At 40.6% G+C, this 12970-nt stretch overlaps 1 protein-coding gene across 1 annotated transcript in view; it reads right to left on the bottom strand.

Moving 5' to 3' along the window:
- Positions 1-12970, bottom strand: part of LOC128663982 (histidine--tRNA ligase, cytoplasmic) — a 354313-nt gene that overhangs the window by 51445 nt on the left and 289898 nt on the right. The window contains exon 12 of the mRNA XM_053718604.1: positions 12014-12130. Coding sequence (XP_053574579.1) covers positions 12014-12130 — 117 coding nt within the window. The remainder of the gene's footprint in view (positions 1-12013; positions 12131-12970) is intronic.

The raw sequence follows: 12970 nt of genomic DNA on the forward strand, positions 1-12970 counted from the left end.
TGTTCAGGGCTGGTAAGGTAAAAGAGCTTTGAACTTTAGTAATTTAGAATAGGGTAGGGCATTTTTTTTATTTTGGGGGGCTTTGTTATTTTATTAGGGGGCTTAGAGTAGGTGTAATTAGTTTAAAATTGTTGTAATATTTTTCTTATGTTTGTTAATATTTTTTTATTTTTTGTAACTTAGTTCTTTTTTATTTTTTGTACTTTAGCTAGTTTATTTAATTGTATTTATTTGTAGCAATTGTATTTAATTAATTTATTGATAGTGTAGTGTTAGGTTAATTGTAGGTAATTGTAGGTAGTTTATTTAAATAATTTATTGATAGTCTAGTGTTAGGTTTATTTGTAACTTAGGTTAGGATTTCTTTTACAGGTAAATTTGTAATTATTTTAACTATTTTAGCTATTAAATAGTTCTTAACTATTTAATAGCTATTGTACCTGGTTAAAATAAATACAAAGTTACCTGTAAAATAAATATAAATCCTAAAATAGCTATAATATAATTATAATTTATATTGTAGCTATATTAGGATTTATTTTACAGGTAAGTATTTAGCTTTAAATTGGAATAATTTATTTAATAAGAGTTAATTAATTTCGTTAGATTTAAATTATATTTAATTTAGGGGGGTGTTAGTATTAGGGTAAGACTTAGCTTTAGGGGTTAATACATTTATTAGAATAGCGGCGAGATTCGGTCGGCAGATTAGGGGTTAATAATTGAAGTTAGGTGTTGGCGATGTTAGGGAGGGCAGATTAGGGGTTAATACTATTTATGATAGGGTTAGTGAGGCGGATTAGGGGTTAATAACTTTATTATAGTAGCGCTCCGGTCGGCAGATTAGGGGTTAATAAGTGTAGGCAGGTGGAGGCGACGTTGTGGGGGGCAGATTAGGGGTACATAGGGATAATGTAAGAAGCGGCGGTTTACGGAGCGGCAGATTAGGGGTTAATAATAATATGCAGGGGTCAGCGATAGCGGGGGCGGCAGATTAGGGGTTAATAAGTGTAAGGTTAGGGGTGTTTAGACTCGGGGTACATGTTAGAGTGTTAAGTGCAGACGTAGGAAGGGTTACCGCATAGCAAACAATGGGGCTGCGTTAGTAGCTGAACGCGGCTTTTTTGCAGGTGTTTGTTTTTTTTTCAGCTCAAACAGCCCCATTGTTTCCTATGGGGGAATCGTGCACGAGCACGTTTTTGAGGCTGGCCGCGTCCGTAAGCAACTCTGGTATCGAGAGTTGAAGCTGCGTTAAAAATGCTCTACGCTCCTTTTTTGGAGCCTAACGCAGCCTTTATGTGGACTCTCGATACCAGAGTTATTTTTATGGTGCGGCCAGAAAAAAGCCGGCGTTAGTTTTTCGGGTCGTTACCGACAAAACTCCAAATCTAGGCCAGTGAGATTTATTAGTACTTATAATGATTCTTGGACCAAAATCAGAGCAATCTTGCTAAAACACTGGCATATCTTGACTTTAGATTACTCCATAGCCAAGCAAGTAGGCAGTATTCTCCAAATGACAGCAAGAAAAGCCCCCAACCTTAAAGATAAACTAGTCAAAAGCCATTTTCGCACAAATAAGTCCAGCAGCTGTCTGTCACAATACAAATGTAAAGATGGAAATTTTAAATGCTCAAAATGTTCAGTCTGCCCTAATATGACTACTGGAAATAAATTCATTGACAAATTTGGCAAGCAGTGGTACATCCAGGGACACATAAATTGTGTTAGTGAAGGAGTTGTATATCTAGTTTACTGTAGCTGCCCTTGTTATTATGTTGGAAAAACGTATAGAGAACTAAAAGAGAGAATAAAAGAACACAAGAGAGATATAAAGAACAAACTGATTGACACTAGTAGTGTAGCACAACACTTTTTCCATTTTCATAACAGCAACAAGCATGAATTAAAATTCAGAGGTCTACAAAAAAACAGAATTTATGTTTACCTGATAAATTACTTTCTCCAACGGTGTGTCCGGTCCACGGCGTCATCCTTACTTGTGGGATATTCTCTTCCCCAACAGGAAATGGCAAAGAGCCCAGCAAAGCTGGTCACATGATCCCTCCTAGGCTCCGCCTTCCCCAGACCCAGTCATTCGACCGACGTAAAGGAGGAATATTTGCATAGGAGAAATCATATGATACCGTGGTGACTGTAGTTAAAGAAAATAAATTATCAGACCTGATTAAAAAACCAGGGCGGGCCGTGGACCGGACACACCGTTGGAGAAAGTAATTTATCAGGTAAACATAAATTCTGTTTTCTCCAACATAGGTGTGTCCGGTCCACGGCGTCATCCTTACTTGTGGGAACCAATACCAAAGCTTTAGGACACGGATGAAGGGAGGGAGCAAATCAGGTCACCTAGATGGAAGGCACCACGGCTTGCAAAACCTTTCTCCCAAAAATAGCCTCAGAAGAAGCAAAAGTATCAAATTTGTAAAATTTAGTAAAAGTGTGCAGTGAAGACCAAGTCGCTGCTTTACATATCTGATCAACAGAAGCCTCGTTCTTGAAGGCCCATGTGGAAGCCACGGCCCTAGTGGAATGAGCTGTGATTCTTTCAGGAGGCTGCCGTCCGGCAGTCTCGTAAGCCAATCTGATGATGCTTTTAAGCCAAAAAGAGAGAGAGGTAGAAGTTGCTTTTTGACCTCTCCTTTTACCAGAATAAACAACAAACAAGGAAGATGTTTGTCTAAAATCCTTTGTAGCATCTAAATAGAATTTTAGAGCACGAACTACATCCAAATTGTGCAACAAACGTTCCTTCTTTGAAACTGGATTCGGACACAAAGAAGGCACGACTATCTCCTGGTTAATGTTTTTGTTAGAAACAACTTTCGGAAGAAAACCAGGTTTAGTACGCAAAACCACCTTATCTGCATGGAACACCAGATAAGGAGGAGAACACTGCAGAGCAGATAACTCTGAAACTCTTCTAGCAGAAGAAATTGCAACCAAAAACAAAACTTTCCAAGATAATAACTTAATATCAACGGAATGTAAGGGTTCAAACGGAACCCCCTGAAGAACTGAAAGAACTAAATTGAGACTCCAAGGAGGAGTCAAAGGTTTGTAAACAGGCTTGATTCTAACCAGAGCCTGAACAAAAGCTTGAACATCTGGCACAGCCGCCAGCTTTTTGTGAAGTAACACAGACAAAGCAGAAATCTGTCCCTTCAAAGAACTTGCAGATAATCCTTTCTCCAAACCTTCTTGAAGAAAGGATAGAATCTTAGGAATTTTAATCTTGTCCCAAGGGAATCCTTTAGATTCACACCAACAGATATATCTTTTCCATATTTTATGGTAGATTTTTCTAGTTACAGGCTTTCTGGCCTGAACAAGAGTATCAATGACAGAATCTGAGAACCCTCGCTTTGATAAAATCAAGCGTTCAATCTCCAAGCAGTCAGTTGGAGTGAGACCAGATTCGGATGTTCGAACGGACCTTGAACAAGAAGGTCCCGTCTCAAAGGTAGCTTCCATGGTGGAGCCGATGACATATTCACCAGGTCTGCATACCAAGTCCTGCGTGGCCACGCAGGAGCTATCAAGATCACCGATGCCCTCTCCTGATAGATCCTGGCTACCAGCCTGGGGATGAGAGGAAACGGTGGGAATACATACGCTAGTTTGAAGGTCCAAGGTGCTACTAGTGCATCTACTAGAGTCGCCTTGGGATCCCTGGATCTGGACCCGTAGCAAGGAACCTTGAAGTTCTGACGAGAGGCCATCAGATCCATGTCTGGAATGCCCCACAACTGAGTAATTTGGGCAAAGATTTCCGGATGGAGTTCCCACTGCCCCGGATGAAATGACTGACGACTCAGAAAATCCGCTTCCCAATTTTCCACTCCTGGAATGTGGATTGCAGACAAGTGGCAGGAGTGAGACTCCGCCCATTGAATGATTTTGGTCACTTCTTCCATCGCCAGGGAACTCCTTGTTCCCCCCTGATGGTTGATGTACGCAACAGTCGTCATGTTGTCCGATTGAAACCGTATGAATTTGGCCTTTGCTAGCTGAGGCCAAGCCTTGAGAGCATTGAATATCGCTCTTAGTTCCAGAATATTTATCAGGAGAAGAGATTCTTCCCGAGACCAAAGACCCTGAGCTTTCAGGAGTCCCCAGACCGCGCCCCAGCCCACCAGACTGGCGTCGGTCGTGACAATGACCCACTCTGGTCTGCGGAAGCTCATCCCCTGTGACAGGTTGTCCAGGGACAGCCACCAACGGAGTGAATCTCTGGTCCTCTGATCTACTTGTATCGTCGGAGACAAGTCTGTATAATCCCCATTCCACTGACTGAGCATGCACAGTTGTAATGGTCTCAGATGAATTCGCGCAAAAGGAACTATGTCCATTGCCGCGACCATCAAACCTATTACTTCCATGCACTGCGCTATGGAAGGAAGAGGAACAGAATGAAGTACTTGACAAGAGTTTAGAAGTTTTGATTTTCTGGCCTCTGTCAGAAAAATCCTCATTTCTAAGGAGTCTATTATTGTTCCCAAGAAGGGAACTTTTGTTGACGGAGATAGAGAACTTTTTTCTACGTTCACTTTCCACCCGTGAGATCTGAGAAAGGCCAGGACGATGTCCGTGTGAGCCTTTGCTTGTGGAAGGGACGACGCTTGAATCAGAATGTCGTCCAAGTAAGGTACTACTGCAATGCCCCTTGGTCTTAGCACCGCTAGAAGGGACCCCAGTACCTTTGTGAAAATTCTTGGAGCAGTGGCTAATCCGAACGGAAGTGCCACAAACTGGTAATGCTTGTCCAGAAAGGCGAACCTTAGGAACCGATGATGTTCCTTGTGGATAGGAATATGTAGATACGCATCCTTTAAATCCACCGTGGTCATGAATTGACCTTCCTGGATGGAAGGAAGAATTGTTCGAATGGTTTCCATTTTGAACGATGGAACCTTGAGAAACTTGTTTAGGATCTTGAGATCTAAGATTGGTCTGAATGTTCCCTCTTTTTTGGGAACTATGAACAGATTGGAGTAGAACCCCATCCCTTGTTCTCCTAATGGAACAGGAGGAATCACTCCCATTTTTAACAGGTCTTCTACACAATGTAAGAATGCCTGTTTTTTTATGTGGTCTGAAGACAATTGAGACCTGTGGAACCTCCCCCTTGGGGGAAGCCCCTTGAATTCCAGAAGATAACCTTGGGAGACTATTTCCAGCGCCCAAGGATCCAGAACATCTCTTGCCCAAGCCTGAGCGAAGAGAGAGAGTCTGCCCCCCACCAGATCCGGTCCCGGATCGGGGGCCAACATCTCATGCTGTCTTGGTAGCAGTGGCAGGTTTCTTGGCCTGCTTACCTTTGTTCCAGCCTTGCATTGGCCTCCAGGCTGGCTTGGCTTGAGAAGTATTACCCTCTTGCTTAGAGGATGTAGCACTTGTGGCTGGTCCGTTTCTGCGAAAGGGACGAAAATTTGGTTTATTTTTAGCCTTGAAAGACCTATCCTGAGGAAGGACGTGGCCCTTACCCCCAGTGATATCAGAAATAATCTCTTTCAAGTCAGGGCCAAACAGCGTTTTCCCCTTGAAAGGAATGTTAAGCAATTTATTCTTGGAAGACGCATCCGCTGACCAAGATTTTAGCCAAAGCGCTCTGCGCGCCACAATAGCAAACCCAGAATTTTTCGCCGCTAATCTAGCCAATTGCAAAGTGGCGTCTAAGGTGAAAGAGTTAGCCAATTTGAGAGCATGAATTCTGTCCAAAATCTCCTCATAAGAAGAATCTTTATTGAGCGCCTTTTCTAGTTCATCGAACCAGAAACACGCTGCTGTAGTGACAGGAACAATGCATGAAATTGGTTGTAGAAGGTAACCTTGCTGAACAAACATCTTTTTAAGCAAACCCTCTAATTTTTTATCCATAGGATCTTTGAAAGCACAACTATCTTCTATGGGTATAGTGGTGCGTTTGTTTAGAGTAGAAACCGCCCCCTCGACCTTGGGGACTGTCTGCCATAAGTCCTTTCTGGGGTCGACCATAGGAAACAATTTCTTGAATATAGGGGGAGGGACGAAAGGTATGCCGGGCCTTTCCCATTCTTTGTTTACAATATCCGCCACCCGCTTGGGTATAGGAAAAGCTTCGGGGGGCCCCGGGACCTCTAGGAACTTGTCCATCTTACATAATTTCTCTGGAATGACCAAATTCTCACAATCATCCAGAGTAGATAACACCTCCTTAAGCAGAGCGCGGAGATGTTCCAATTTAAATTTGAATGTAATCACATCAGGTTCAGCTTGTTGAGAAATTTTCCCTGAATCTGAAATTTCTCCCTCAGACAAAACCTCCCTGGTCCCCTCAGACTGGTGTAGGGGCACTTCAGAACCAATATCATCAGCGTCCTCATGCTCTTCCGTATTTTCTAAAACAGAGCAGTCGCGCTTTCGCTGATAAGTGGGCATTTTGGCTAAAATGTTTTTGATAGAACTATCCATTACAGCCGTTAATTGTTGCATAGTAAGGAGTATTGGCGCACTAGATGTACTAGGGGCCTCCTGTGTGGGCAAGACTGGCGTAGACGAAGGAGGGGATGATGCAGTACCATGCTTACTCCCCTCACTTGAGGAATCATCTTGGGCATCATTTTCTCTAAATTTTGTGTCACATAAATCACATCTATTTAAATGAGAAGGAACCTTGACTTCCCCACATACAGAACACAGTCTATCTGGTAGTTCAGACATGTTAAACAGGCATAAACTTGATAACAAAGTACAAAAAACGTTTTAAAATAAAACCGTTACTGTCACTTTAAACTGAACACACTTTATTACTGCAAATGTGAAAAAGTATGAAGGAATTGTTCAAAATTCACCAAAATTTCACCACAGTGTCTTAAAGCCTTAAAAGTATTGCACACCAAATTTGAAAGCTTTAACTCTTAAAATAACGGAACCGGAGCCGTTTTTATATTTAACCCCTATACAGTCCCTGGTATCTGCTTTGCTGAGACCCAACCAAGCCCAAAGGGGAATACGATACCAAATGACGCCTTCAGAAAGCCTTTTCTATGTATCAGAGCTCCTCACACATGCATCTGCATGTCATGCTTCCCAAAAACAAGTGCGCAATAGAGGCGCGAAAATGAGGCTCTGCCTATGATTAGGGAAAGCCCCTAGAGAATAAGGTGTCCAATACAGTGCCTGCCGGTTATTTTACATAATTCCCAAGAAAAAAATAATTCCTCAAAGCTATGAAGTATTAAAAATGCTTATATATCAATCGTTTTAGCCCAGAAAATGTCTACCAGTCTTAAAAGCCCTTGTGAAGCCCTTTATTCTTATGTAATAAAAATGGCTTACCGGATCCCATAGGGAAAATGACAGCTTCCAGCATTACATCGTCTTGTTAGAAATGTGTCATACCTCAAGCAGCAAAAGTCTGCTCACTGTTTCCCCCAACTGAAGTTAATTCCTCTCAACAGTCCTGTGTGGAAACAGCCATCGATTTTAGTAACGGTTGCTAAAATCATTTTCCTCTTACAAACAGAAATCTTCATCACTTTTCTGTTTCAGAGTAAATAGTACATACCAGCACTATTTTAAAATAACAAACTCTTGATTGAAGAATAAAAACTACAGTTAAACACCAAAAAACTCTAAGCCATCTCCGTGGAGATGTTGCCTGTACAACGGCAAAGAGAATGACTGGGGAAGGCGGAGCCTAGGAGGGATCATGCGACCAGCTTTGCTGGGCTCTTTGCCATTTCCTGTTGGGGAAGAGAATATCCCACAAGTAAGGATGACGCCGTGGACCGGACACACCTATGTTGGAGAAATTGACCTCAGAGATAGAGGTGGTAATCTGGACAAAATATTATTGCAGAACGAATGTAAATGGATTTTTAATTTGAAAGCGCTTGTCCCTCTAGGCATGAATGAGGAGATGCTTTTTGGGTGAATTACTAAAAATCTATGAGCTCTTTCTCTCTATCTGTTGTTCTCAACCAAAAGGGAAAGGTTTAAAATGTGGACGTTAAGGGTTAATCATGTCGAAATCCCCAATCACAGAGAGTCTTAATATCAATTAATAAAAGGCCCTTACATAAATAGGCTTCATTATGTCAAAAAGAACAAGGAAAGAGGCGCCGTATGTGTGAATCTGCAGCGACCAAAATAAAAAAATACAACAAGTGCAGGGTACTCACAATGTGGAACGGCACTCAATTGTGCCTGTGGGTGTGGGCTGGTATTCACAGCTGTGAATACCAGCCCGCACCCACAGGCACAATTGAGTGACGTTCCACATTGTGAGTACCCTGCACTTGTTCTATTTTTTTGATTTTGGTCGCTGCAGATTCACACATACGGCGCCTCTTTCCTTGTTCTTTGTTTCTAGATATGCTGACCTTTGGATGGTGAAGATAGAGTGCTGCCTACAGTATTATTGGATTGTCATACTGGACTATACCACAATTTATCACCCTTATAAGGACTTTGATACTTATTGGTGATTGTATATTTACTTTGTGTTCTCTTATATACAATGATGTATGGTATTTTGTATATGGTATAGCGCCCCCTATTGGGTCCATTACCCTTGCTGCTTTGGATTATGTCAAAAAGGTTGCTTAAATTATTATGTATCCAAATCCGTCATTACAGCAGCTGAGTGTTGCTTTAAATTAAATATATCCAAACCCTGGTGGGTACCTATGTCTTTGAGATAGATTTAATCTAGGCAAATATCTATTCGTAAGTTATATTAAGTTGTACTACATCGAAAAGGAGCATTCTTTATTTTTATGAAATCTGTATTTTTTTAATTCACAATTCCGTTATTTATATTCCTATGTTTAGCACCAAAGATATGTATTAAAGAAAGAAATATATATTATCTTTGTTAAACAATGTTACTATTTTACCCCAAGTAAAGTATCAAATTTAAAAGGCTTCAAGGAAGGGAGGAGTTTTCCTCCGTAACTTTTCTTTAAAAGGAATCTACAAACACCTGTTATTCACTGATTAGAATTTGGAGCCAGAAGAAGCCCCACAGCCTTAGGGGTGAAACGCACGTAGCTGGCAGGAGTGTTGTTTGGACACAGAGAGGCAAAGGTTTACAGCGCAGTAACTGATGACTGAAGTGACCTGGAGGCCGAGAAAGCAACCGCAGATAACTGGTTCACGAAGCAGTTTAACAGCCAAAGAGAGGAGCACCCTAGGATTTTCATTACCTGTATCGTAATACTGACAGAAGGGACCTAGGAGGTGCGGCACCGCAACAGTGGGACTCTCTAGTAATCGCAAGTATTTACCGCTACGGCGGAACACGCTACTCCACACAGTGTTTGCTGTTGATTGCTAAGGACTGGCTAATATTTACCGCTACGGCGGATTTTGCTGACATGAACAGAGTTCAAGCATGTTGAAATAACAGTAACCATACTGCAAGTTGTTAGTAATATCAAGTTGCATCCGAGATTATTATTGCTATTGAGCCATCTTGATTCAACCGAGGCCTATTTCACTCAGTCTATCATACATGTTATAAGGAACTTTTTGGATTTCTCTCCTACACCATAGAATTGGAACTTTCAGGATTGCCCTGTGAATTTGAACAGGCCTTATATTATTTAGAAATTATTTTTTATTCAAAATTATTTGTTTTGAGCGAATTGTTTATTTAGTCTATATGATTTTTCAGCTGGTGAAATTTTTTTCATAGTGCACTATGATAGGAATTGTGAGATGATCCATTGGGTTGTTATTTATGACCTCCTTGTGTTATTCCAAATTAAACACTCTTTTTAATGCTCCTTTCTGTGTAGTGTATGACTGTTTCACAGTATCACTTTATATATATTTACATTTTTGTGCAATTGCAAGGTTTGACACTTTTTAGGATGCATATCCATTTATATAGATAGGGATTGGTTAGTGCTGGATAGGAATAGCTTTGGATTTTTCTTGCAGAATATAGTTTAAGTTTACTACTTTCCCCTTGAACCAGTGACCTGATAGGTACTCATATATTCAGATCACTGTCACCACCCCTTTTATTGGTAAAACTAGTAGTGCTGACAACATCTCTTTTACATATATATATATATATATATATATATATATATATATATATATATATATAGGGTCTCTGTACCCCAGACTGGGTATACCCCCTAAAGTCCGCTTCCTCCCACCAAGCGCCAACCAATGAACCTCCACTGGATACCAGCCGCTATTAGAATGCCGCTATTAGAATAACGGCTGCAGTAAGTTGTTATAGTTACCCCCAAGAACATTTTTACTGCACAGAAAACACAGCTTTTATACATTTCCAACAAAGGGGTGATAGTCGCCACATGATCAATAGAAACAAATATTATGCAAAGGGACAAACATCAGACAATGGTTAGCTAAACAAGATTCTAATCACAGCATGACTTACAAAAGGACAATGGATAACTCACACAATAACAGAAAGACACTTCACACCTAGACCAGATATGCAAACACATAACAGCAGAAGGTCCCAGCATAAGAGCAGGAGGCTGCAATCAGCTCAAACATTCTGTGTCTGAGTCGGGGGGGGGGGGGATTGGAACAGGCAATGCTGGTTTGGACTATCACCATATACTCCAACAAAACACAGGAACCCCAACTCTGTATCAAGGCCCTCCAGTTCTCTGAGTCTCTGGGAATTCGGGGAAACAAGGTAAACCTGAATCCATGATAAAAGTACTCCATATGTACCCTGGGCACCCACCTCCCAAATCACAGAATCCCCTCAAGTTCCAAGATCCATAGTCGGATGAGGGGGAGGCTGGTCTGCAGTCCTCTCCAAGTACAAAAGTAACGGATGCTTCTGTTACAATATATATAAAATAAATATATATTTAAATTAAGCTAAGAGGCTAACAGAGTGGCAATACAATAAAAAAAAATAGTATTTACCAATAGGCACTCCACTACAGGAGGAAACCAGTAGGAAGCCAAACCTGAAACATAGCAGAGGATATGGAATAGGAGTATACCAATGACCCAACAGGAGGAGGCAAATGACAGGTCCCCACTACACCTGTGGAAGGCTTGTGACTAATTCCCAACAGATTAAGTTTCTATTAATGACGTGTATTCAAATGAGGGGGCCGTTACTACAAGGGTCAATTCTTGGGCTTCCTGATTGCTTAGGAGCTGTTAATGCGAGTCTGAATGCGTTCGCAGAAAGACTCTCCCTGCAACTCCAGACATTTGTCAATGCTCTCACTGAGAGGCTGACAAGACTACTTAAAACTCCAGCCCCATTTCAAAGGGTAGATACCCTTCATAAGGAACTACTCCGAATCTTCTGACACTTCTCTGCCAACCTCCTGTGACGAAAGGCAAAGAATGACTGGGATATGAGGGAAGTAGGGGGAGTATTTAAGCCTTTGGCTGGGGTGTCTTTGCCTTCTCCTGGTGACCAGGTTCAGTATTCCCAACAGTAAGGAATGATGCCGTGGACTCTCCTCATATTAAGAAGGAAAAGGGGTTCAATGTATAGTTAAACTACTGTTCAGAAGCCTTAGAGAACTGTTGGTGCTGAGCAGAAACTGCCACAGACTCAATTAGCAGTGACAGTCACACAGCTGTGTTGTGCAACTACTGCTACTAATTGGGTCATCGGCAGTTTCCACCCAGGGCCAACAGTTCTTTGTGGCTCCAGAGCAGTATTTTAACTATGTGTTTAATGAATTAGAGCATGTATTTTTTTCACTAGAATAGCCCTTTAAAAATGAATATGTTCTATTGCTACCTAACAATGAAGATGTGTTGTGTTGCATGCTATATGTTAGCAAATGGAGAGGCAATGTAATCGTGTGAACATAGAAATAATACACTGATATGTGAAGTAGCGTATAGAGCTGCTTGAAAGGGATATTATTGCACTGCAGAACAAAATGACATATTTCAATGTACCTGGCTAACTGGTATAAATGGTAACTATATACTTATTTGTTTATGCACCAGATACATAATGCTCTGATAGAAAGCTACTCACTTTAATTCCTGAATTCCAAAGTATTGAAATAAGCTTTAATTTTTCATCAATTAACATTTTTTGTGCTGTTGCCACAAGGATTTGTGTCTCTGTGGAACGGATCTCCTCTTTGGAAGCCTAAATGATTGGAAAAGCAAAACAATGAAAAAATAAGAATTTTCAGCATCTGGAGGAAAACATAAAGGAGACGGATTTACAGAAAGTGGTGCAATGCAATGTTTTGTCAGAAGATCAATTATACAAATGTGTATGAAAAGGCCAAATACCTTTTATTCATATAAACTTTTTTTCTTTTATTGCTTTAAATAAACAACAGAAGGTCAGAGGTGACAACAGCATTTATCTTTGTTCAAGGAGGAAAGGGGAACTGTCAGTCAAGCAAGAGAGATCCCTCAACTTATAATATGATAAACTCTTTGTTAAATATTTATGTCTTGATATCTTGTATCAGTACTGAATGTGTAAGGTCACTGAAAGATAAATTATACAGACTTCAAAATTTATGATGATGTGTCACAATGTTTTCAAGTACTTCTGTGTGACCTCAATTGGAAGGTGATAAAAACTATCTAAAAAAATAATCAAATAACCAAAAAGCATTTAGATATTTTTAATCACCATATTGTATTTTAATTGTTATATCTGAATAATAGTAAGAGAGTTACATTTTTTGTGTGAAAAAAGACATCTGCCAACTGCAGCACATCATAGCATCATTTCTATGAGCAAATTGTTACCATCTTTGTTTGTAACATGACATTAGATTCCGCTAATCAGGGCCACAAAGACAAGACTAGGAAGGCAGAGTGGGACAAAAGCATTCGAGACCTGTATCCCAGAGAGCTTACAATCAAAGTGGTAGTTTGAGACAAGTCCGTATGTTGTTTGCACTTTCACTTACATGTATCAGTGGTTCATATCAGAAAGGGCTATACCACACTTGCTGGATTTCATTAA

The sequence above is a fragment of the Bombina bombina genome, chromosome 6, assembly GCF_027579735.1.
Source record: "Bombina bombina isolate aBomBom1 chromosome 6, aBomBom1.pri, whole genome shotgun sequence".
NCBI classification, from domain to species: Eukaryota; Metazoa; Chordata; class Amphibia; order Anura; family Bombinatoridae; genus Bombina; species Bombina bombina.